Source organism: Colius striatus, chromosome 4 (assembly GCF_028858725.1).
Source record: "Colius striatus isolate bColStr4 chromosome 4, bColStr4.1.hap1, whole genome shotgun sequence".
Classification (NCBI taxonomy): Eukaryota; Metazoa; Chordata; class Aves; order Coliiformes; family Coliidae; genus Colius; species Colius striatus.
The window spans coordinates 92,141,850-92,167,941 of record NC_084762.1 but is presented as its reverse complement, the minus strand read 5'-3'; the positions used below and the strand labels follow the sequence as shown (position 1 = coordinate 92,167,941).

The 26,092-nt window shown below is 43.9% G+C and overlaps 1 protein-coding gene across 1 annotated transcript in view; it reads left to right on the top strand.

Annotated features, from left to right (window-relative positions):
• The window catches only part of COL22A1 (collagen type XXII alpha 1 chain), a 208,731-nt gene that overhangs the window by 127,846 nt on the left and 54,793 nt on the right, over positions 1-26,092 (top strand). The window contains exons 23-31 of the mRNA XM_061996052.1: positions 11,201-11,254; positions 11,634-11,687; positions 13,312-13,365; positions 14,798-14,851; positions 15,250-15,285; positions 19,525-19,587; positions 20,706-20,759; positions 21,746-21,787; positions 23,700-23,732. Coding sequence (XP_061852036.1) covers positions 11,201-11,254; positions 11,634-11,687; positions 13,312-13,365; positions 14,798-14,851; positions 15,250-15,285; positions 19,525-19,587; positions 20,706-20,759; positions 21,746-21,787; positions 23,700-23,732 — 444 coding nt within the window. The remainder of the gene's footprint in view (positions 1-11,200; positions 11,255-11,633; positions 11,688-13,311; positions 13,366-14,797; positions 14,852-15,249; positions 15,286-19,524; positions 19,588-20,705; positions 20,760-21,745; positions 21,788-23,699; positions 23,733-26,092) is intronic.

Sequence of the window (26,092 nt, the reverse complement as noted above, 5' to 3'; positions counted from 1 at the left end):
GCAACCCCCACCTCGCTGCAACTTCTTTTTCAGGTAGTTGTAAAAAGAGCAAGAAGGTCTCCCCTGAGCTTTCTTGTCTGCAGGCTCAACAGCCCCAGATCCCTCAGCTGTTCCTTATCTAAGATGTGCTCCAAATCCTTTCCTAGCTTGGTAGCCCAGCCTCTGGATCCTCTCCAGCACCTCAGTGTCCTTCCTGTAGAAAGAGGCCCGAAACTGGACACAGCATTTGAGGTGCAGCTTCACCAAAGTGGAGTATAGGGCAATGATCACCTCCCTGCTCCTGCTGACAACACTGTTCCTGATCCAGGCCAGGATGCCCTTGGCCTTCTTGGCCCCATGGGCACACTTCTGGCTCATGTTCAGCTGCTGCCAACCAACACTCCCAGGTCCCTCTGTGCCTGGCAGCTTTCCAGCCACTCCTCCCCAAGCCTGTAGCCCTGCTGGGGGTTCAGTGGCCTTCAAGAGGTATGAAGACAGTATTTCTATTGGATTTTAAAGATTTTGTTGTATTTGTTGTTATGGGCTTTTTTTCTGTTCCATAATACTAAAAGATTCTCCCCCAAGCTTTCTGAACCATTAGAAGAGGATTTTCCTTGCTTTTGGGGGAAGATTTCTCTCCATTATTTCTGGAAATATCTGACACCATCCATCCAAAACCCATCACAGTTGCTCAAATAGTTCCCTTTAGCTCTTAAATATATGTGCCTGTGTTAGCGATTTTATACAAGTGTCTGGGAAAATTGCTGACTTAGCATTAAGTAATTTTCCTTTCCACACAGGCTAAATAAAGTTAGCGAGTTCTATGTTAATTAAAACCACATATAATGCAAGCCTCATCGAGGGATACTTAATTGACTGTTCCTCCAAGCTAGCTGTAAAAATGGAAAAAAATTGTTCCTATTCCTGCAGTGGCACTTTCTTCTGGATACATTACTGTGGATTTCCATATTTCTTGTTGGAGAAAGTGCTTACACTCAGTTTGTGACAAAACTACATTTCAGCATAACAGCACTTTTTGTGACATTAGATTTTTTAAGCACTTTATCAGCATTTATTTTTTTTTCAGACTATGTCCCATAAATACCCAAGAAGAGAAGTGTTTTCCTTATGCTGTAGTTACATGGATCTTCATTTGTGGAAGTCTGGGTCATCTCTTCCTGTTCCATCTCCATGGTGCTGAGGGTTACTGAATTGGAATGTGTCCTCATGACCAAAAAAAGCCAATGGCATCCTGAGGTGTATTAAGAAAGGTGTGGGCAGCAGGTCAAGGGAGGTTCTCCTCCCACTCTACTCTTCCCTGCTGAGGCCTCATCTGGAGTCCTGTGTCCAGTTCTGGGCTCCCCAGCTCAAGAGGGACAGGGAAGTGCTGGAGAGAGGCCAGTGCAGGGCCACCAAGATGATCAGGGGATTGGAGCATCTTCCTTAAGAGGAAAGGCTGTGGGACCTGAGGCTGCTCAGCCTGGAGGAGACTGAGGGAGGATTTCATTAAAACTTAGAAGTATTTTAAAGGTGTATGTCAAGAGGATGAGGCATCACTCATTTCTGTTGCATCCAAGGACAAGCCAAGTGTTAATGGGCATAAACTGGAGCACAAAAAGTTCCACTTAAACATAAGGAAAAACTTTACTGTGAGGGTGAGGGAGCCCTGGCACAGGCTGCCCAGGGAGAGTGTGGAGGCTCCTTCCTTGGATGTCTACAAATTCCACCTGGACATGTTACTGTGTGACTTGATCTAGGTGAACCTGCTTGAGCAGGGGAGTTGGACTAGATGATCTCTAGAGGTCCCTTCCAACCTCTGCCATTCTATGATTCTATACATAAAGTAGATTAGGATTGAAAAACCATCGTTTTCCTCTGTTATTTAAATTAAAATATACTTTTATTCTGTGATCTAATTCTCCCCATTGTTAGCTGTGTGAGCAAAAAGGAAGGAGTGAATATAGGAGTATAGAAAGCACGTTATTGCTGAAAGACACAAAGAAGACCATCTGAAGTTACTGTTAATCTGATGTTATAGTTGCTGTTATGCTCAATACAACTGAGAAACCACAGAAGGAACTTGCAGTTTTGCAATGGAACCAACCTGAGGGCTACAACTCAGCTAGCCTGGAGTTGCCTTGTTACAAAAGAGTAGCTGGAGTTTTGCTGCTCTCCTTGGACACAACAACTCAAATTAAATTTTAATCCCAAATGTTTTTTATTTGTTTTTTCTTCTAAATCAGCTGTGACGCTGAACCAGTCCATGAGCTTATTTGCTCCATGATGTCCAGTCAGCACCCCTAAAAGTGGGCATTTATTTTCTAGTGACCTTTCCAAATGATGTGTCATGCAACATCATTAAGCCATGGAATAGACACTCTGGATCTCATTTCCCCTCTGGATATGAGTGATTTTCCTGCAGCAAGGACAGAGACATCTGAACTCCTAATGTGTTTATGCTGTTGTTATTTATTTGTACTATTTTAGCTTCCAGGAACCTTAATCGTGGACCAAACTTCTATTGCAGTAGGCTGTTCAAATGCAGACTGAAAAATGAGCTTTTCTGTACAGTGCTTTCAGTTGAACTAGATGGATGGGTACCAAGCATGGGAAATGACGAGCCTGTGCAGTTCTGCATGGTCACCTGAGATTTCAGGATGCTTTGTCTATCCTGTCACTTCTTGATAGGGAGAATTCAGAGAAGGGACTGAAGGCAGTTGATGAAGTACCTTTGCAAGTGCTCTTCTAGACATGAGGGGTATCCCGAGGAGGAAGAAGACCTATAGTTAGGCAGTGTACACCAAGTGGGCCATGAAACCTGTGTTTGCAGGCTCAGCAGAGAGCAGCTGATGCTCTAGTGCTAACAAAGGTTTCAGAAACTCTGAGATGTATCACTGAATTACCAGGGCTGGGATTCAGCTCCAAATGCAAGCACTTGTAGGCTTAAGGATGGGAATGAAGATGTCTGAGCTCTTGTTGATGAAGATCCAGTTAATATCATCAGTGGAGCCTGAAGCTTTCTCAAAGCAGGTACCTACAAAGGGTCCACTGAGCCACTCTCTAGATTCCCCAAGCTGGACAGATAGATGCTGTCCACCTGTGAGACAGCAAAACAACTCAGAACTCTTTGAGTTTAAACAAGAAAAAGCCAGTGCTCATGCTTTCAATATTTCTGGACTGTTATTGAGGCTTGCCTTATGCTAGACAACCTGGTCATATAACAAAGAGCTGTGAGGAAGGCCAGTACAGGCTGTATCTTTTATGGTCATGGCTGGCAGTGATTTAATTAGTATAGACTTGTCAGTAGGGTGTGAGCTCAAGCCCAGCTTTTCTGAAGTAACTCAGGAAATAAATTATATCCTCTGAAATGCTGAGTGCCCTTAAAGTCCTTTTTATAATGCAAGTTAGTACTGCAAAATGTAAGAAAAGGATACAGGCCCCAGCTGCAAAGCTCAGATTGAATTCAAACTATGCCAGTGCTGCTTGGAATTGGAAGGTATTGCTCAGAGCTATCTTTAATAAGATCTGTACCCTTAACAAAAAGAAAGAAAAAGAAAAAAGTCTTCACCTGTACAGATCACTAATAGTACTGAAGCAAAAGGCTATAAGGGAGTTTTTGAGTTGTTTTTCTTATTTGCTGCACTGACTCAGTAAATCAACTCAAAGTGAACGCTTAGGGAAATAAATCTTCCTTGTGCAGACAAAAGAGATCATGTCCACATCTTCCACTAAGTGGTGAAATTAAACAAATTCTGCTTTTCACTGGAAGCAAAAAGTTCTCCTGGAGAGACTGCTGTGTACAGAGTCAACTTTATTCAGTAGTTTCACGGAGCTGGAAAGGCAGTTCCAAGAATTATCGTTGAAAAGCCTTTATTTTAAAAACTAATGTTGGTACTTCAATTACAGTGCCACCTGGTGAAATAACTGGAGACTCCATCCACTTATGAATTACAGCATTATCACTGAAGCTGACTGGGGAATCAAAGAATCATAGAATGGTAGGGGTTGGAAGTGACCTTCAGAGATCATCCAGTCCAACCCCCCTGCTCAAGCAGGTCCCACCTAGATCAAGTCACACAGGAATGTGTCCAGGTGGAATTTGTAGACCTTCAAGGAAGGAGCCTCCACACCCTCCCTGGGCAGCCTGGGCCAGGGCTCCCTCACCTCAACAGTAAAGAAGTTTTTCCTTATGTTTAAGTGAAACTTTTTGTGCTCCAGTTTATGCCCATTAACACTTGGCTTGTCCTTGGATGTAACAGAAATGAGTGATGCCTCATCCTCTTGACATACACCTTTAAAATACTTCTAAGTTTTAATGAAATCCTCCCTCAGTCTCCTCCAGGCTGAGCAGCCTCAGGTCCCACAGCCTTTCCTCATAAGGAAGATGCTCCAGTCCCCTGATCATCTTGGTGGCCCTGCACTGGACTCTCTCCAGCACTTCCCTGTCCCTCTTGAGCTGAGGAGCCCAGAACTGGGCACAGGACTCCAGATGAGGCCTCATCAGGGCAGAGTAGAGGGGGAGGAGAACCTCCCTCAACCTGCTGCCCACACTCTTCTTCATACATCCCAGAGAGAGGAGAGATCATGCATCATAGGGAAATGTTCAAATCTGTTGCCTGTTTAGATTTTTGCTCTTCAGTGTCATCAGCCACAGCCTTTTTCAATATCCTCTTATCTTTGTCTTGGTTTGTAAGACAGTGTTTAAGCAAAGAGAGCATTGTGGTGCTCTAATGCAGCATTAGTGAAAATGATTCACAGTAGTTGTGCTGCAATGCCTGGGGTGATTAGTGAGGAGCAAATCTGAGGAGCTGATCAGAGAACCTGCTCAGGTGCAGCAGCAGAAGAGTTGAAGTAACAAGGCATGTAGTGAGCCATGCAGAGTGCTCCACAAAACTGGAAGCAACAGACTCATTTCTGATGGGAGAGGAGGAATTAAGGGGAGACAGTGCAAACCCACCAGAAAGGGTCTGTGGGAACTTTCTGAGAGGTGAAATTGCACGGAGTAATTGGTTTTGAAGTGCAGACAAGCACAGATACTGGAGGAGAAAAGATTGTCAGCACCATAGTTATGCATTTTGCTATCACTGTGGGACAGACAGGCTGCTCCTACATGTCTGAGGTTCTTTTTCCTAAAGCTGGCACCCTGCCTAAGAAGCGCAGACTACAGTCTGTTTTGGCATGGGTTAAGGGCTTATCTAAGCCTTTCAGGTATTGCAAGAGAATCTGTGAAATAATATGCAGAAAACATGTCTGAACAAACTTTTCTTCCAGAGACAGGTATCTGGAAAAGACATCAGACTTCAGTTTCCATCTTGGAATACCATTTGTTCAACTCCCTTTAAAACATAGCCATCCTTTCTTTCATGGAAAAGAGATTTAGGCCAAGCAGCCTACTGATGTAGTCAGAGACAAAGGTTTTTGTTCCTTTTCAGAGCTTCCTTGGAGAGTGTAGAACCTAAATCTCAATAGCTCTGCCTTTCCCAGCCTGTCTTTCAGCAAGGTACACACTGGAAGTGGAAGGCATCCTTTAGTGGATCCTGGAGGACAGGCACAGCTGTTCCTCCAATATGAAGCATGTTGGATTTATTCCCTGAGAACTGTCCTTGCATTACATTGTGTAAGGAATGGGGCTGGATGAAACACAAGCCTGAAAATACCCACACTTCCTCTTTGAATGTTTTTAAAGTTGTCCCACCACAAGACACACACCTCCCTCTACACACTATTTGAATTTCAATGAATGTTTGAAATGTTTTTGTTACAAAACAGTTGGAAGAGCTGGCACAGGCTGCCCAGGGAGGGTGTGGAGGCTCCTTCCTCGGAGGTCTTCAAGGACCACCTGGACATGTTACTGTGCAACCTGATCTAGGTGACCTGCTTCTGCAGGGAGGTTGTACTAGATGATCTCTGAAGGTCCCTTCCAAACCCTACCGTTCTATGATTCTATGAACATACTTTGGTTTAAATATTTTGGTAAAAGAGTCATATTTGGCATTTCTTTTCCAAATTGTGGAGTCCTGTTGTAGAATGAAGTTTCCATATATCAGTTTTTGTTTCAGTATTTAGGAAGCACACATCAGAGTCTTTACCAGACTCCCCACTCCATGATCATTTTCTTCTAGATCAGAGTTTTAAAGGGACAACTTAGGGGACTGGATTTGGGACAGGGACTCCCATCTGTTTAATTCATCAAATGCTCACTGAAAAAGGTAATCAGAAATAAGTTACTTCAATCTAGATTTAGTTACAAAGGAGAAGCGAAGAAAACAGATGGTGGGAGATTTCGGGGTTAAGCATTAAAGATTGTCCCACTGCTACTGTTTTATGGAGTTGTTTTAATCACAAATGAATGCTGTCAATTTGATCCTTTCTAAATACTTAGAGAGAATAGTTCTTGCCCATAACATCCTCATCAGAAAGCTCAAGCAGTGTGGCTTGGATGAGTGGACAGTGAGGTGGCTGAACGACAGAGCCCAGAGGGTGGTGATCAATGGCACAGTCAAGTTGGAGTCCTGTGGCCAGTGGAGTTCCACAGGGATGGCTTCTGGGGCCAGTCTTGTTCACCATCTTCACCAACCACCTGGATGAGGGGACAGAGTGTACCCTCAGCAAGTTCCCTGATGGCACCAAACTGGGAGCACGGGCTGATTCCTCAGAGGCTGTGCTGCCATTCAGCGGGATCTGCCCTGGTGAGGCCTCATCTGGAGTCCTGTGTCCAGTTCTGGGCTCCTCAGCTCAAGAAGGACAGGGAACTGCTGGAGAGAGTCCAGCACTGGGCCACCAAGATGATCAGGGGACTGGAGCATCTTCCTTATGAGGAAAGGCTGTGGGAACTGGGGCTGTTTAGTCTGGAGAAGAGGAGATTGAGGGGAGATCTTATTAACATTTATAAATATCTAAAGGGTGGGTATCAGGAGGTTGAGACATCCCTTTTTTCAACAGGACAAGGGGTAATGGGATGAAGCTGGAATAAAAAAAGTTCCACTTCAATATAAGAAAAACTATTTCACTGTTGAGATGAGGGAGCCCTGGCCCAGGCTGCCCAGAGGGGTTGTGGAGTCTCCTTCCTTGGAGATCTTCAAGACCCACCTGGACATGCTCCTATGTGACCTGGTCTAGGTGACCCTGCTTCTGCAGGGGGTTGGACTGGATGATCTGTAAAGGTTCCTTCCAACCCCTACCATTCTATGATTCTGTGATTCTATGAAGTACACTCAGAAGTTAGGAGGAAGGCTACAACTACAGAAATTGATCTACAAGTGAAACTGATTGACTCTGGATGGTAGCAAAAGGGAGGACTCTATGCAGCACATATACAATGTATTTCTACAGCTTTCATGTGATTGTGCCATTTTCTTTCTCTGTGTCCCAGCCATTTGCTGTAGCTCAGGCTGCAGAAATTAATCAATCCAGTAGGACAGTAGAAGTAGTGGCGGATGCAGTCAGCTGGAGCAAGATGTCAGCATCCTGTACATCTGCCAGGGATACTGAGAGTCATTACATAAAACTGTTCCTTCTGTGTCCCTCTCAGAGAGGCTTTTAGCAGAAGAGCTTTCCATTAGTGGATGTAACATTTGTTAGTGCAACGTGTGGTGAAGCTACTTGAGCAAACCAGTCTTGAGCATGATGTCCCAGATGATTGCTTTCAGTGAAACTCAATTATTAGTGGCAATTTAGGGTAAATGTGCTTCTGTTTCAATGCTTATGGTTACATAAGGTTATTGTGGTCCAGAATAGAAAAACTGTAAGAGAATAGTTAAAAATTGTCTTGGATAACAAGAATATGAAGAATTGCTAGGACAAATAGTTGGAATGAAAAGGATGAATCCCATCATGTTTCAGGGATTACACTGGATGGTTGAGACAGAATACTTTGGGGCAAACTAACCCCCGTTTGTACTATGTGGAGTAACTTTGGGGTGCTTAGGCTGAGGCAGGGTCCAGTTCAGGGTTTTTCACCTCTTGATAGAAGCTCTTTGTTTTAGGGCCATGGAGAATATACATTTGGTGATGGGATGTTGTTCAGTTAGAGACAGAGAGAGAACAAGAGTAGGGTATTAGGGAGAAATCAATGGAATTAGCAAGGAAAGTCTACAAAGATAAATTTTGTGCTTTCTTTCCTGCACTTACACACAGTCCACTCTGCTGCTGTTGTTTTTCTACAGCTGCCTTGCCTGGTACCACAGCCACTCTTCATGGAAGCCCCTTCTTGCATCCCTTACCTTCTTCAGGGATTATACAGTTCTTGTAGAGGTGCAGTAGGGTAAAGCAGAACTTCCAGCTCTCTGGTGTCTGAGGTCACTCCATCCAGTTGTGTCCTCAGTGTGGTGGTTTCTTTTGTGCTGGGCTAATTTGTTCACTCTTTGAATGGTGAAGCCTTTTTTGAATGATGAATGATCTTGATCAGGAGTCTCCTGATATGAGTAGATCTCCTTAACTGTGAGACTCTACTGCCCTAGCAGCTGAGCTAATGTTCCCAGAAGCTGATGCAGGGCTCCCCTGCAATTATGTCAGCAGCAGCAATGCATCCCGAGGCACATCTTTCCAGGGACTTTTTAGTCATGCTTGCATTTGGGGCACTGTACAAATGCTAACATTGTTGGTAGGATGACTCCAGGTCTGCTTTGAGCTGCAGTGAGAACAGATCATGGGAGACCAGTACATCTGCAGGTCTCTTTTTTGGTCACATTGCCCCATCTATTGGTGAAAGACTTTCTTCTCTTTTGGCTGAATCAGAAGTGTGTTTCTAACAGACTGCTTATCTGCTACTTTCTCTGTCAAACCATACCACAAATAACTCCTTGTCTTCACTTATTTTTTACACAAATTTCATGTCTCCAGCTACATTTTTCCTTAAGTGTGAAATATTGATATTGATCCATGACTCATAATACCTTTATCATAAAAGCTGTGCCTTGTGATATTGGATGGTGACAGGGAAAGTGCTGACTGGCCATTTTCTAGCTTGTATCAGTTACTCAATTTCAATTCTTCCCATAGGGTTTGGGCAGGGGAGTGGTGTTTGTTGTTTTTTGAAGTACAAACACACCAGAACTCCCTGTGTGCTGAAAACTGACAATGAATGAAACCATTATGTTAGAAACACAGCGACAGCCAGGGTAAAATTTCACCTCAGACACATATCCATTTCTCACATCCATCCTCATGTTGTTTACTTGGGTACTGATCCAAAATATGCATGATCACATGCTTCATTCTGAGCACAGAAAAAATTCTGTCTTCAGTGGGAGCTTGAAATAAAAACACCTCTGCATCTCTGGACACCTGTGAAGATCTGTTGATGGAAAGAAACCTCTCAGATAGGAAGCCAAATATAACAGTTTTCTCAATACATAAAAATAAATCCCTCTGTAAATAGAATGGCTATTGAAAGAATATTTTATCTAAGAGAAACAGCTGTTACAGGGAGATGGGTAAGACTGTTAGGACACTTCCAACTGGAATCATTTGAACTTGATCATCTTAAAGGTCCTTTCGAACTGTAATGATTCTATGGTAGTGTACATTGAAGTATGAGTTTGTGGCAGCACTTGAGTATCAACAGGTTTAATATAGAGCAATAAAATTGTGCTGCATTTGTTTTGAAACACTTGATTCCAACGTGAAGTCATGCTTGACCAACCTGATAACCTTTTATGAAGATATACCCAGGTGGATAGATGGTGGTAGTACAGTAGATGTGGTTTATCTGGATTTCACTAAAGCATTTGACACCATCTCCCACAGCATCCTCACAGCAAAACTGAGAAGATATGGGCTGGATGATCAGGTAGTGAAGTGGATTGTGAACTGGTTGAAGGGAAGAAGGCAGAGAGTTGTGATCAATGGGGCAGGGTCTAGTTGAAGGCCTGTATCTAGTGCAATCCCTCAGGGGTTGGTGCTGGGACCAGTACTGTTCAATATATTCGTTAATGACATTGATGAGAGAACAGAGGCACTGTCAGCAAGTTTGCTGATGATACTAAACTGGGGGAGTGGCTGACACACCAGAGGCTGTGCTGCCATTCAGTGAGACCTGGACAGGCTGGAGAGTTGGGCAGAGAGAAATCTAATGAAAGTCAACAAGGGCAAGTGTAGAGTTTGTGTCTGGGAAAGAACAACCCCATGTACCAGCACAGGCTGGGAAATGAACTGTTAGAGACTAGTGTAGGGGAAAGGGACCTAGGGGAAAGGGACCTGGGGTTTTTGGTGCACAGCAGGATGAGCATGAGCCAGCAATGTGCCCTCGTGGCTAAGAAGGCCAATGGCATCCTGGGCTGGATTAGAAGGGCTGTGGGCAGCAGGTTGAGAGAGGTTCTGCCCCCCCTCTACTCTGCCCTTGTGAGACCACATCTGGAATATTGTGTCCAGTTCTGGGCTCCTCAAGTTCAAGAAGGACAGGGAGCTGCTGGAGAGTTCAGTGCAGGGCCACAAAGATGATGGAGTGGAGCATCTCTCTTATGAGGAAAGGCTGAGGGGACTGGGACTCTCCTTTAGCTTGGAGAAGACTGAGGGGTGACCTCATTAATGTTTACAAATTTGTAAAGGTTGGATGTTAGGAGGATGGAGCCAGGCTGTTCTCAGTGATGTCCAATGATAGAAGAAGGGGTAATGGGGACAAGCTGGAACACAACAGGTTCCAAAGAAACATGAGGAAGAATTTCTTCCCTGTTGAGGTGAGGGAGCACTGGCAGGGGCTGCCCAGATGGGCTGTGGAGCATCCTTCTCTGGAGACATTCCAAACCCAGCTGGATGAGTTCCTGTGTGACCTACTCTAGGTGGTCCTGCCCTGGTAGAGGGGTTGGACTGGATGATTTTTGAGGTCCCTTCCAGTCCCTGTGATTCTGTGATTCACTGTGTTGTTTCTCCATACTCTTAGATTCATTTTTTAGACCCCACATCCAGTGAACAAGCTTTGTGTTGTACTTTACTGTTGATGGCCTTCAACAACTCCTGTCTCTTGTTCTGTGGTGGATGGAGCTCACCTTGTAGCAATAGTAATTAGTGACTTAAGCAAGAGACCCTGTTCTACTTGTGAGCATGGTTCCCTTAGAGCTCAGATTGGCATCTAGCTTCTTTTTGGTAGTACTTAATTAAATAAAAATCAATGATTTTGCCCTTTTCAAATGGGGCCATGACTGCGTTGGGAAAGACCTGAGGCTTTCAGTGACCTGATGCTATCAGAAAGTTTGACAGACTGGTTTTCCTTCCTCTTTTGCAGGGACCTCCAGGGCCCCCAGGCATTGCTGGACTCCCTGGACCACCTGGAGCACCAGTAAGAAAACAAAGGGGTTTTTTTTTTTGTCCTATATCAAAGAGAAGTAAAAACAGCTGTGGAGAAATTTTAGTTCCTGGGTTTCAGTGTGAACTGAGAGTCAGGGTCTCTGGCAATGTGTGTTTTCTCTTTTATTTTCTCCCTGAAGAGCCATAGCTGGTCCTAGAGGACAGCTTCTCTGAGCTGAGCATTACAACCAGGTCAGTGCTACCTGGGGATGAGTCAATATCTACAGGACTCCCCATGGAAGAGACCTGGCTGCTGTGGAAGAGGAAAATGCATTTAAATTGAAAGCAACCACCTCCACTGAGGTTGCAAAGGATAGAAATACTGATTTTATTTTTTAAATAGGATTTTTCCTTCTGGTTTCATTTTTCAGGGGCTACCAGGAGAGATTGGTGTTACTGGTAAAATTGGACCACCGGGACCAGCTGTAAGTATTGAAGAACTGCTTCCTTTCCCTGCACATTCCCCATGGTTTGTAGGAAAGGTTTTAATGTAGGCTCTAACACCATCACTTTTAATGCAACCATTAGCCTCTGATACCTTTTACAAGCAAGAATTTTACCAGGTGCAGTCCCACTCACTATTCACACACACTGGGACCATGATGGCTTTCTTCTGTGATACCATACCAAAGTCAATTTGTAGTTGGCAAAATAATGCTGTTCCAAGCATAGAGTTTCCTGAAATGGGTCAAAGAACTGAAATTAAAATCTCAGATATAGCACAATATAAGCAATTTTGTGTTGGCTTTTAAGTCAAGAAAAGTAAGCTGTGAAACATTTAGTAGTAAGAAGTGGCACCTGCAGCCTTCAGTGTTTGGGAGCTGAATGACACTTGAAAAGAAGATAAAGCATTTTCTCACCATTTTAAAGGCATTACAGGAAGTAATTTCAATTCTTAACTTGCTGAAAAATTCTGCCACTGTATGCTGCAGAATTTGAATTTAGGGGTGTATATAGTTCACTGTATGAAACAGTAAACTACCCAAGAGCCAGCAATGTGCCCTCGTGGCCAAGAAGGCCAATGTCATCCTGGGATGCATCAAGAAGAGTGTGGGCAGCAGGTCAAGGGAGGTTCTGCTCCCCCTCTACTCTGCCGTGCTGAGGCCTCATCTGGAGTCCTGTGTCCAGTTCTGGGCTCCTCAGCTCAAGAGGGACAGGGAAGTGCTGGAGAGAGGCCAGTGCAGGGCCACCAAGATGATCAGGGGACTGGAACATCTTTCATATGAGGAAAGGCTGTGGGAGCTGGGGCTGTTTAGTCTGGAGAAGAGGAGACTGGGGGGGGGATCTCATTAAAACTTACCAATATCTCAATGGTGGGTGTCAGGAGATTCGGGAATCCCTTTTTTCCGATGGTATCTAGCAACAGGACAAGGGGTAATGGGATGAAGCTGGAACACCAAAAGTTCCATAAAGAAAAACTATCTCACTGTTCAGGTGAGGCAGCACTGACCCAGGCTGCCCAAAGGGATTGTGGAGGCTCCGTCCTTGGAGGTCTTCAAGACTCACCTAGAAATGTTCCTCTGTGACCTGATCTAGGTGACCCTGCTTCTGCAGGGTGGTTGGACTGGATGATCTCTAAAGGTCTCTTCCAACCCTACCATTCCATAGTTCTGTGATCCTGTGAGTTAGCAATATTTAAAAGGAAAAATAGACGTTATTTTTTTTTTGTAGCAACAAATAATAGAGACTTACAGAGATCTGTAAGTAAAATTACTATTTTTAAAGTTACTTAAGACTCCACGGTACATTAAATCACTCTGTTTATCTGGAACAATACTGACATCCAGTGGTCATTCAGGAAAACTGTGGTACTGGAACATAAGAGGTTCCAAAGCAGGCTCCTCAGCCCCCAGCAGATTTATGCACTGAGAGAACTGTCTATTTTGAGCCACAGTAGGGAAAAAGTCAAAAGAAAACACATACAGTGGTTATTCTTTATTTAATCTTAGGTCAGTGGCAAGGAGGATGAACTGAGAGTGCCTCTGCTGAGCTTGCTGTTAGTGGCTTAAAGAACAAACACTTACAGCTTGTGATTTTTTTCTTATTTAGGGCTTTCCTGGCAAAGATGGATTGAATGGGCTTCCTGGCCTTCCTGGTCAAAAGGTACGGGATGCCACAGACACTGGCATTAAGCTACTAACCCGGGCAGCTTATTTGGGTGAGTTAGCACGTGCAAATGGGATAGGGGCAGACCTGCCAGGGCATAACACATCTCACCAACACCCCATCACTGAGTTGCTGGTGAAGCTCCAGGGCCAAGGCATGTGGTGTGGCTGTACTGAGTTGTTATGAAGGTGGAGCAGGTTGTGAGTACAGCAGGGATGAGAGATCCTCTTCCAGTCTTCAACTACTGCATCCAATTTGACAAACACAGCCGAGCGTTGCAAACAGAGAAGCTTCTACTCTCATAGCTGGAAAGCCAGTGACAGTGACAAGTAGAGGCATGTGTCCAAGGCACAAAGAAGAGCAGAGAAGTGTGACAGGCTCCAAAGATGTTTGATTGTTTCTTTCTTTCTTCCTGAAGGGTTGAAGGGATGCCATGCCCCTAAAGCTTCTGTAGGTCTATGTAGCAGAAAGATGATTCTTCATTATTTCCTACTACTTCTTCCCCCTTTGAGGACTTTTACAAATGACAGATGAGCTGTCTCCTCTGATGTCTCTGCATAGGGGGAAGGGAGATAGGAGGTTTAGTGGTAGGAGGCACTGTGGTTAACTTGCCTTCAGTTTGTAAATAAGTGTCAAATAAATGTGCCATATTTTGTCTATGAAGGCTAAGCCAGGCTTTAAGGATGATGACACCACGCTGGAATCAGGACAACAGCTCCTAACCACCTGTTGCCTTGGACTGTGCTGGCAGTGGTCTTGCCTCTGATACTTGAGCACTATAACCCCTATTTCTTCCAACACCACACTACATTTAAACTTGCCTCTCTCAACCGAGTGCACTGAGTGCCCAGGTCTGACAGAGTCTCCAGCTGCCCTTTATTGATGAATCAAAGTGAGGATTTTGAAGCCTATAACAAATTTCTGAGGCTTTTGGATCTTATCCACAGCCCTGTGTAGTACTTACTGCACTTCACAGCTATGTGGCATGTTTTAGCTCTTAAACCACTGCAATCTCTGCTCCCTATGCTGACACCACACACATTGAAAGGTCAATTTTAAAGTATTTACCTGAGAGACCCAATGGCTATTTTTCTCTAATAGAAATAAGATAGACTTTCTAACCACATAGGTTTTGAAGAAACTAAATAGAAGTTTTGTCTTACAGATAATTCTCAATGGACATCTTTAATGTAACAGTGGTTGACTCTGTATTATTCCAGAAACATTCCAGTAGGATGATCAGTGCTTGAGATGTATTTGCAAACAGTCCTAGAATGGGAAAGTTATTCCAGGGAACAGATCCTCACATGGTTCCAGTTACATCCTCAGGGTGATGCTTAGGATCTGCTCAAAATATTCCTCATGGTTAACTGCAAACGTGCTGCAGTACCAGAGGAGATTGTATATTAACTTCTTGTGTTCCCTGCAGGGAGAACAAGGGCAGAAGGGAGAGGAAGGCTTTCCTGGTACAACTGGCCCTAAGGTAAGGTACTTTATTTCAGTTTCTGTAGCTGTCAAGTCAGTCAAGGCCTGATTTTGGAAAGTCTTATATTGAAATCAGAAGGGAGAATTCCTGTAAAGTTGGAAGCATTAGAGAATGATCAGATGTGGCTCATTACCTTTTGCAGTTCATAGTATTCCAAAGTACCAAACCCTGTTTGTTACTCTTCTCTCAGTTCTACATGTGTAGGTAGATCTGTAGGTAGGGCCTTGTGGTCTGGATTGCCAAGCCATCAAGAAGGCAATTTGAATGTCTTATAGAAAGTAGGTAGAAAAACATGGACCAAGAGCACAAGGGACACACTTTACTAATGAGAAAGAGTTCTTACAAAAAGGTCAGGTTCTTACAATGCTGAAGTTTTGCCTTTTGTCTTTTCCCAGGGTGAACCAGGGAGTCGTGGTCGACCTGGTGAGCAGGTGAGCAGGAAAACTAACCTTAGTAACAAGACCTACCTGTCAGAGACATAGAAAGTGACCAGGTGCAATAACAAAGCCATCTGCCAACAACAAGATGTCTACATGTCATTTGTGTTTACAACTGAAGATGCAACAGATTAGTGGTTGGACAGACTAATGCAAAAATGCCAGACCATAAATATGCTAAATCAAATTGTTCATTGATTCATCTTGTTCCTGGTGGGTAAGGAAGAAAAGGAGGGCAGAGTGGTTTTAGAAGATGAAGACCCTCTATATAACTATGTGATACAAGGGGTGATGCTGTCTTCTCTTAGTTGTAAACACTTGCTGGGAAATAACTAAGCCCAGATGACTGTTAGAAGTTGCACAGTTATCTTAGTGTTTTTTGTACTGGGATTTGGGTTTCAGCAGACAGCTGCAGAACTCAGTGAAAAACCTGGGAAAGGTCCTGGGATTTCCTGATAGCTGTATGCAGCCAGTCCAAACCACCAACCATAGATGTTACCATTATCATCCATATGCTGACTTTTCAACTGTGGTATGAAAATGTGTAGAAAGAGAAATCTGTATGAGACAATGTCTTGTTTCTTTGCCATACATCTTGGGATTTTTGGGTACAGAGTGTATACCAGTAGTGGAAGAGTCTCAGAGCCTCAGTCTTCTCTCACTCCCACCAATCTCAGTCCAATCTTCTACTATAAAGATGAAACAGGAGAATGGTCATGACCTCTACTCCCATGTTGTCTTGTGCAATAAATCAGAACTTGTACCATCTATACCACAAACCAGACTAAGAGGGATTAAAGGAAGAAGGTAGCCATGAGGTGTTTCATAGAGCAGCTTCCAAAAAGCTGTGCCAATCCCTCTGTTAAGTTTAAGAATTGATGACCATTTTTCCTCTTTGCCAGGGTGTCATGGTGAGAAGCTCTGCTGCTATCTACCCCTTCAATGAATAACGTTCCGAGTCCAAGGTAGAAAGTGAGGTTTATTGTGATAAGGCCCTTATTAAGTGGATAACACTTACACCCTCTTGCAAGTGAGGAACTATTCTGCTTCTATTCCAAAATTCCTTCTACTCTACTTAATGAGTACCACTCATTTCCCAGGAAAGTATCATTTCCAGGTGTCCCAAGTAAGGGGAGATGACCAGCTGTCCCTCAGTAGCTTCTGCAGCTCTCAGGGAGCTTTTTCTAAACCCTTCCTCAATGGTTCTTGTGGTCACTGCCCAACAGTGTCTTTTCACTGCTGTTGGGAAAACAAACTGCTGGTCTTAAGTTGCTGGGCAAATTCGGGTCCAGTGCAAGGAAAGGTCAGACTCCTGACCAAAGCACTGCCGCTTGGTCTGGGTCATCTCCCCACACAGGGCTGTTTTGAATTGTAATACCACCTTCCAAAACATTTCTTTCTCTCTCCCCAGTGTGGTGGTCTCCACATGTTTCATAAACGTTCCCTTTTCTGTCACCTCACTTGTAAATTACAATACTGGTTGGTGCAGAGCCTTAGAGCACTTTGTAAATCCTCTGAACTTGACATGAAACTTCAAATAATGTGTGTGAGTGTAGTTTCTTCAGTCAGTTGCACACCATCCTCCAGACACCATTCTTCTATGCCACTGTTTCTGTAGTTTGCTAATGAGAACATCATATTGGCCCGTGTCAGATGTTTTACTGCTGTCAAGAGGCATCACATAAATGCTTCCTGCTTGCCTGCCTAGTTACCCTGTCAAGGGAAGGGACGGGGTGGGTTTGACATGATTGGTTTTTAACAAATCCATATTGGCTGTTTTGTATTACCTTTCAGTCCTTGAGCTCATGCAAATTCATTGATGTTTTGCATCAGTATCTTCCCAGGAGCCAAAGTTACACCACATACTTTCATTTTTTCCCCTCCAAACTCTCCTTTTCTCTGTCATTAATGTCAGTCTCTCTGTTATCCTCTTGGTCTCTGGGATCTCACCATCAGTCAGGATCCTGCAGTGGCTCTCATAAAGCACCAGTCCCTATCCCACTGTCACCAAATGTCACTCTGTCTTCAGAATTCTCAAAACATCCCCCTGATATTCATAGACACACTCAGTCACCACAACATCTTGGTCTTCACCTGATTTCGTCTGCAGAGTCCTTGCACCTATAGCATAGAATCAGAATCATTATGATTGGAAAAGACCTTTAAGATCATCAAGTCCAACCATAACATGATAATGTTCATGATGTCCAACACCATGGTAATGTTTTGACTCTTCCCATACTTCAGAGAGAACATTTTTGAAGCAGTAATTACCTTACTTCAATTGGTATCTGTACAGCTCTTAGTGCATTTGAGTTCTGTCCATGACTGACATCTTTTGTGACATTGCACTACAAATGCAGAGTAATTACAGATAGGAAACCACATGGTTATTTTCAGATGCCAAAGTGGTTCAACCTGGAGATAAATTTGAGAACACTTGATATATTGAGAACAAATGACATGACACAGAGATCATAATTACTCCAAAAGCAAGTATTATAAAACAGAAACTGAAAGGTAAGGTTCTGTCCTGGTTTAGGCCCATCAGGGAACAAAAGACCATGATTAACCTCAAGTACCAAAGAGGCTGAGAATTGCCAAAGGGCAGGGAGAGCTTAATTGCCTCTGAAGGTTCAGGACAAAACAGAGCAGGCTACTGGCTTGGGGAAGAAAACAGAGAATAATGTAATGCAACATCAACTAAAACATAACCTTAAATCCCAAACATAACCAAAATAAAACAACACAGAGTAGTACAACAATGAAGAGTCCGACCAGCCTTTTTAAGAACACCTTCTTGCCACACCTCCCCTCTTCCCGGCCTCAGAGCCCTGATCCTGGGGTTTTTACCTCCTCCCCCCATGAACGGCTCAGGGGAGCAGGCAGTGGGGGTTTCAGTCAGTCTATTCCTGATAGCTTCTGCCGTTTGTCCCTCCTCAGGACAGGTGGGCTCTGCACCCATCCTCCCTGCAAGTCCATGGGGTCCCTCACACACACGGCAGCCCTGCCCGGGCTGCTCCCATGTGCATTGATCCCAAAGGCTGCAGCTCCTCTCTGCCTCTCGTGTGGGGCTGCTCTGGGCCCACAGGCTCCAGCACGGCCTGTGCCATGGCCACCTCCCCACACAGTCCCCCGCCCGTCTGGGCTCACCCACATGGAGTTGCTGGTAACTCTCAGTCCTGCCATGGCCCTGCATGGCTTGCAGGGGTACAGCTGCATTCTCACCATGGCTTGCAGAAGGGTCTCTGGTCTATTGCTTCTCCTTCCTTCCTCCTTCTCTGGCTGAAGGGTCCACATGGTCACCTCCATCTTGTATCACTCATACACCTCCTGCCAGCACTTCAAATTCCCGTCCTTAAATAGTGATGGCAGAGGCGCCAGATTGGCCCAGCCGGGCCGGAGGTGGGTGTGAACCCAGGAGCCAGGGGAGAGTCCACAAACTCTTTACCGGGTCTTCACTGCAGCCCCCTCCCCCTGTTACCAAGCAAAAGCTGCTCCTTGCTAAACCAGGACAGGTTCAGACAGAAAGGAATCTATATATGAAACAGAACGTCTCAGAAAACTCTAAATCTATTCATAGGCAACACCTATACTATTCAGATTAATGTGGTTCAGTTTTTGCACTTCCAGGCAACACCACATCATTAACAATGAAAATAAAAGTCATGTTTCTTTTTTGTAAGCTCCATCTATTTGCACGCTTGGTTCTGCTCCAGAGCAGCCTGAAGAAAACATGTCCTAAATTACATGGTAGCAGTTAACATCAAAAAAAAAAAAGGGAAGACTTAGCTGCTGTTTTCCTAGAATAAGCAATTATTTTGTGATCAAACTAATAAGCCATTTCTCCCTCAGCAAACTACATCTACAACCAATACCATTAAAAAGCTGGGGCAGGTTCTGGCCTACAGCATCAGTATCATGGTGTCACCAGGTGAAGAAGAAAACATCTGCAGTCATGATGGGTTCTGAACAATTCACAGACTAGAATCAGACATGCAAAAACAGCCAAACCAAGGCTTCATCCTTCCCAGCCTAAGGGCACTGTGGCTAGATTAGCCTGCCTGAAAAGCAGAGCTCATGCATTTTTAACTGATGTGAGTGAGAGAAGAGTTTGGCTCACCATTCTACATTTTCTGTCTTAATTATATTTGAGAGTAACGTGGTTTAGTAATGAAAGTTCTACTTGATGCTTCTTCCTAGATTTCACACACTTCTTTGTTTTACTTTCAGGGTGAAGCAGGTCTTCCTGGGCCTCCAGGTGTACCTGGACTGAGAGGAGATAAAGGAGATCAGGTGAGTGAATTTGAACCACAATTTGACTTTATTTTTATTGGCCATTTGGGGCCAGGAGAAGTTCTCTCAAGTGCCCTTAGATGATGTTCTCTCTTGGTGTGATTGCTATGGTTAGAAGCTGATTGGCACCCCATCAAGATCACCAAATACCCCTTCCAAAAAGGTACTTTGCTGCCTAGCAACTGTTCCTAATTGCAGCCAAGGTACTAATGAACAATGTCTGCCTTAAATGCAGAAGGTTATGACTCATGAGGCAATAGAATACTGTGCAGTAGTCTTTAGGCCTTACTTTCACAAGTTCCTGCCTGATACTGGAACACTTAAAAAAATGAATAACGACAAAATATCACAACTCCCACTTGTCCCTGAGCCCTGGAGAAGGCTCTAGCTGGTTGGATCATTTTCTGATGGCATAACCTCTGTCCAAAGCCTAGTGTCTATTGCCTCTCCTGACTAGTTCCAGACCTCTAAAGGCATTTACCTGCTGGGAAATAGTTGGATTATGGGCCTGACAGTAAGTTTAACCATGTCAACAGGGTCAATGCTTCTGATTATAGAGTCATAGAATGGTAAGGGTTAGAAGGGACCTTTACAGATCATCCAGTCCAACCTCCCTGCAGAAGCAGGGTCACCTAGATCAAGTCACATAGGAATGTGTTCAGGTGAGTCTTGAAGACCTCTAAGGAAGGAGTCTCCACACCCTCCCTGGGCAGCCTGTGCCAGGGCTACCTCACTGAAACAGTGAAAGAGGTTTTTCTTTATGGAACTTTTTGTGTTCCAGCTTCATTCCATCACCCCCTGTCCTGTTGCTGGATACAACAGAAAAAAGGGATGTCCCAGCCTCCTGACACCCACCCTTTAGATATTTATAAATGTTAATAAGATCTCCCCTCAATCTCCTCTTCCCCAGACTAAACAGCCCCAGCTCCCACAGCCTTTCCTCATAAGGAAGATGCTCCAGTCCCCTGATCATCTTGGTGGCCCTAATATGATAATTGACTGCAGGCTTGAATGTCAGCAAGAAGAATCTAAAGCCAACTGAGGTGAAATACTCTAGTGGGACTGATGCAATCAAACCAAAACATGTACATGTCCTGTTTTCTTTTCTCTGCTTTTAGGGAGAAAAAGGAAAAGATGGTCTGCCTGGACTGAAAGGTGAAAGAGGAGAAAAGGTGAGCCATGAAATGAGCATGGTCCTCCTTAGAAAAGAGAGGAAAAGAGGCAAGGGCATAGAGACAAGTGATTGAGGAGAGTATGTGAGGAAGAATAGAAATATTAGAAGTCTGTTAGCTGAGCCTTGTTAAGAAGCAGCAGAGAAAGCTGTATGTGGAACAGAGACAACAATGTATTGAGTAAAGGGAGAAGTAAGCTGTTGATGAAATCCAAGGACAGTTCATTTCAAGGAAGCTTTTCTTTGTTTGAAAATTGTCTGATAGGAACGGGCCTGGAATCAAATTGTAGGGAATTTTTCTATGCCTACCTATGATGTCCTGGAATAATTTAAGGAATGGTCTGGGCCTCTGCCATCACATTACAATTAATTTTAGTGAATGAGAAGGCCATATTCACCAAAACTTACATTCAACCACTGGGATCATTAAGGTGAAGATGAAGCACTGACCTTACAGATGCCTGTGATTGTATAGTTAAGAAATTGCCCTCATTATAGTGGCAACAGTCATCAGGAGGAGGGTATCACTTTCTCCTTCTAACTAGGATACATCAGCCCTCAGTTTACCAGTGACTTTCACATCTATGGAGGGCAGGAACTAGATTTAAAACTTACTTTTGTATTGCAAAGCAGAGGATCTTGCTTTCCATCCTCAAAAGAAGTTTGGCTAAAACATATTTTTCAATCAAGAAATGCAAATTAAACTCAGTATCACTCCTACACTGAATGAGGTCACATTAGAAGTTCATTGTCCTGTGAGGTGAGATCAATGAAAAAGTCCTAAAGTGCTAAAGACAGCAAAGTGAGATTCCTGTATGTAAGAAAGCAGAAATTCTGGCCAGAGCAGTGAGGTAAATTCCCCCCATCAGAGATATGCTGTGGGTGGATTACATCTCATCTGGTCATGTTATATCTTCAAGCTGATAATGTTGAGCTTTATTGGGGCACCTTTTAACACCCTTAGTTATACTTTGTTCCACTCTCTAGGGTGACACGGGTTCCCCTGGACCACCAGGCTTACCTGGAACAGTAAGTAACATTGTGTTCTCTACTGTAAGAATGTTTAAGGTGTCACCACACTTCCTCCACACAAATTCCTCAGAAACTAAGCTTTTCAAGATCAATAAACTGTAGGAGGGAACCTCTAGGGATCATCCAGTCCAACCCCCCTGCCAGAGCAGGCCACCTAGAGTAGGTAACACAGGAACTCTCCAGGTGGGTTTGAGGGTCCCCAGAGAAGGAGACTCCACAGCCCACCTGGGCAGCCTGTTCCCCTCCTCCAGAGCAGCAATATCAAGGTGTATTTAGTCTTTTTATCTTTGAGGAGGTTTTGCCCTCCTCTGCCTGTTTTCAAACAGCATTTTTGCATGTCCTTTCCTTGTGGTAGCACTTAAATTGATTTGTGATTTGTCTAGCAGCTGTGGGAGCTGTCTGAAGAAGGTCATGCCTGAAAATGGGGAGTTTGTTCATACAAATTTTCCAGAGTGGCATAAATTTTTCTCAGGATAAGACTGGCTCTGAACAGATCCTATTGAACAGCAGCTTGTCTTCTCAGGGAACAATAACTTTCTACCAGGAAAAACTGAGGCTTCCACTTCTCATTGACATGAACTTCCAGGGTGAAGGATTCAGCTTCAGCAAGGCTGTAGCCTCTCAGAGCCTCCATCACATACACTGTCCTGTAACCCCAGAAAGATCCTTTCATCCCAGAGTTCATTCTGAGTTCAGCTCTGGATCCAACACACAAACCAGTCATACCCAATTGCTAATAAACAAGAACCAAAAAAAAAAAGACCAAGAAAACAACAATTTATTGTTTTAAAAATGAGCCTGCAAAATTACTTTTGGGAACATGAGCATCATTACAGTGAAGTTCCCTACTGGCAATTAAGCCAACATCCACTAAAATACATAAACCTCACAGTCCCCTCCAGCAAAAGCTGAGTTAAGCACTAGGAACAAGCCTGTCATTGCACAGCAGAGCTGATGCCAGTCACAGATCCTCCACACAATGTCAGACATCTGCTTTTCAGCTTTGCTCCCTGCCACTGGTTACATCTGCCACAGTCACATTATGGAGGGAATATAAATCAAGTTCTGATGGTGAAAATCACGTGCTTACAGCCCTTCCTGCAGCAATGGAGATGAGATGATTTATTCCCTGCCATTAGCTGGGCCTCTTTGAGCCGTGCCAAAGGGTGCTATCATGTGGGAAGACTGAATGTGTATCACACAAGAATGATGCAGTCACAACACCAAGGATAAATCTGGCTTTGCCAAGGCAAGGGAAGGCAGCTTGCAACACAGTACAGCATGGCTAGGTAGAGAGAAGATATGCCCAGCTGCTCAAGCTTCCTGTGTTTGTAAGGAGAAATGATTTCTATTTCAGCTGTAAAGTAGGTGATGATTTAAACATATCCTCATTTCATCAAGAACTTAACTTTTCTTCCTAGTTTTATGACTTCAATAAAAGATACTGCCTCTCTGGACACTTTTTTTGTGGCTGCTCCTTCAGGGTGGCTGTATACTCCCCAAGACAACCAGGCTGAGATGTGTATGTCCTGTACATGGCACAGAGAGAACAAACTAAGCTCAGCAACATAATGTAGGAGATTTAATAATACTGAACATGGCTCCAAGTAGAAAAGAGAGCTGGAGATTGCTAACAGTAAACTTGCTGACAAGGTTAAACGTTGTTTGTTTCTTTGTAGCAGTGGGACACTGTGTTTGAGTATATGCCCATATTTCAAACACTCTAGGATATGTCTGATATCTGTGGGCATTTTTCCAAACAGCCAGATGTTACAATGAGTTGCGTGTTTATAAACTTACTGATAGATGCATGGAATGTGTAATCTGTAATGACAAGGAGAGTACATAAGGTATTGAATGTCAAAGACAATAGGCTTTGCTTCTTTTAACAATCTGGTTTCTTTTGCAGACAGCCTTCTTTACCCCACACCCTAGGATTCCTGTAAGTAACATCTCCAATAACTGTGGCCTCTGGCTTATTACCTGTTGTATCTGATAGACACCCAGCACTTTAATATTTTCCACATTACTTAAATGTGTTCAGTAAAGGACTCTGAGTCTTGTTCTGGACAACTTTGCCATTGTAAGCAGCTGTGATGAGAAACCCATGACTGTCAGGGTCACAGCAGCATCCAAGGCAGATGTGGCTGGGACACAGCTATATGCTATCCCTGTCCCTGATGCAAGGAATGCTTGTAGCAGCTAGTGGGAAATAGCCAGCATTAATTACTGTGTGAATAAGCTTATTAAGGATCAGAAAGATTTATGGCAGGTGTTAACTGGCAGAAGCAGGCTGTGAGGGTGTCGTTAGAAAAGATACTCTGTGTGCCAGGTTCCTCAGAGGCTGAGGAAGGTAACAGGAATGTAAGGTAGTAGTTACAGAAGGAGTTCTCTCTCTTGCTTTGAGTGCATTGCTTTTGTAAATGAGTTGCTGACAGTAAAGAACAAAAGGCTTGAAGTATGTCAGGAGGTCAGGTTGCTGGGATTTCTCCATGTGCAAGAAGAATGTGATGTCACTTTGGCACAGGTCTGCACATGTTGCAAGCTTTGGAAGGAGAATGGGAGGTAAAGATACTTAACTTTGATTTACAGCTCTGCCAATTAGGGTATCTGAAGGTGGTGATAAGCCTTAGGAAAGTGCATGGATTGTGTCACAGAGGCCACAGGATCAACAGGATGCTGAAAGTTGTCACCCACTGTCCAAAAGAGCATTTGCCATTGCTTTCCATTGAGTGTGGATATAGTACCAGGGAGCCACACACACAGGTGGAGACAGGAAAAACAGCCTGGAAAGAAGCATAAGAACTCTGTTTACTTATTATTAGTTAAAATCAATTTCATTTAATTGTCAGAAATAGAAAGTCTCAGACCAGGTGAGTCTGATCTCCAAGTCCTCCCCCACCACGACTCCCTTGTGTATTTTGGGTGCTGTGAGCTCTGCAGAGGCTTGCTGATGGAGCAAGGCAGTGTGAGGGGGATAGAGTCAGGTTCTTCCATGGCATACAAGGAACTTTGTCATTAAGTATTTCTTGGAGTGTAAGAGAACCACAGTGGTGTGATGGCTGCAAAGAGGCAGAAGAGGTAAAACAGGAGATGGCTCCTCGCTTTGCCTTCTGTCTCCTACTGCAGCTGGGCACAGCTGAGCCCCCACTGCACTCACTTTCCTTTCAGTGGCACAGAAATGACTAACACCTTGAGACTACAGGAGGACACTGCTGAGAGCAGGTCAAAGAAGCTGTAAGCACTGATCTAGCCCAGGTTGGTAGCAGCTGGTAGCTGTCACCTCATCCCTTCTGTTCATTGAGGTGTAGGAAGAGGTGGGTGGCAGTGAATTAAGTCCAGCTGCCAGGGGCAGAGGTCTTCACAACATGCAGCATCAGAAGACAGTGTTAACAGTCTTGGCAGATAGTCATGGGTTTGACAAATTTGGAAAGGCTAGCAGGCAGATTTCCTGGCAGGCTGGGTGGAGAAGTGCTGCCTATACCCAGGGTTGTGGCTGTGCAAGGACATTAGACTGGAATTTTGCCAATTTTACATTACCATTCAAGTCAAGCTTCAAGGAAAAAGTGAGAGAAAGGAGAATATTAAGAAAATGTCTCCCTTTTACCTGTTGAGTTACTTCTTCCCTTTACAGTCTTGTTCTCCCTGGTACTATGAGCCCTTATTCCCACTCAATAACACCGTTAGGATTTATTGCCAATAGATCTGTGATTTGTTGCTCTACTCTCTCAAAAGGGTTTCGAAGGTTGAAGTGTTATTACCCAAAAGAAGTTCCAGGCACAACCGTTTGTTGCTCTTGAACTTTAGGTGATCCCGTTATCTTTCTGAAGGCCGCTAGATGGCATCAGGGACTGTGTGATCAAATGTTGGTCTGAGTGCTACTTGTAAAATTCCTCCTATTATGTGTCTCAGGTGATAATATTTATTCATAATGCGTAATAAACACAGACATAAGTAATATTTATGCAGTTACATTGATTTTGTCTGTTAGAGACTCGTTTGCAAATGGACTTTGAATCCCCAGGTGTTGCAGAAGTGATTGGCAAATAGCTGATGTGAATAAAATTGAAGGCACTTTGTCTTGGGCTCTGCATTTTGACTGATCACTATTCCTTGCGTGTCTATGTAGCTTAAAGCACTGATGTTCTTACTCTTCCTTGATTGCATAATTGAAACACTTTGTGTGATAATGAATAAGTAATGATTGCTGTTGCTTGAATACATATGTTCATATACAAATGTGAGTATTCATGTAATGCCTGCTTTATTCCAGCTAGTTCTATAATTGGGTGCTGTTCCTTT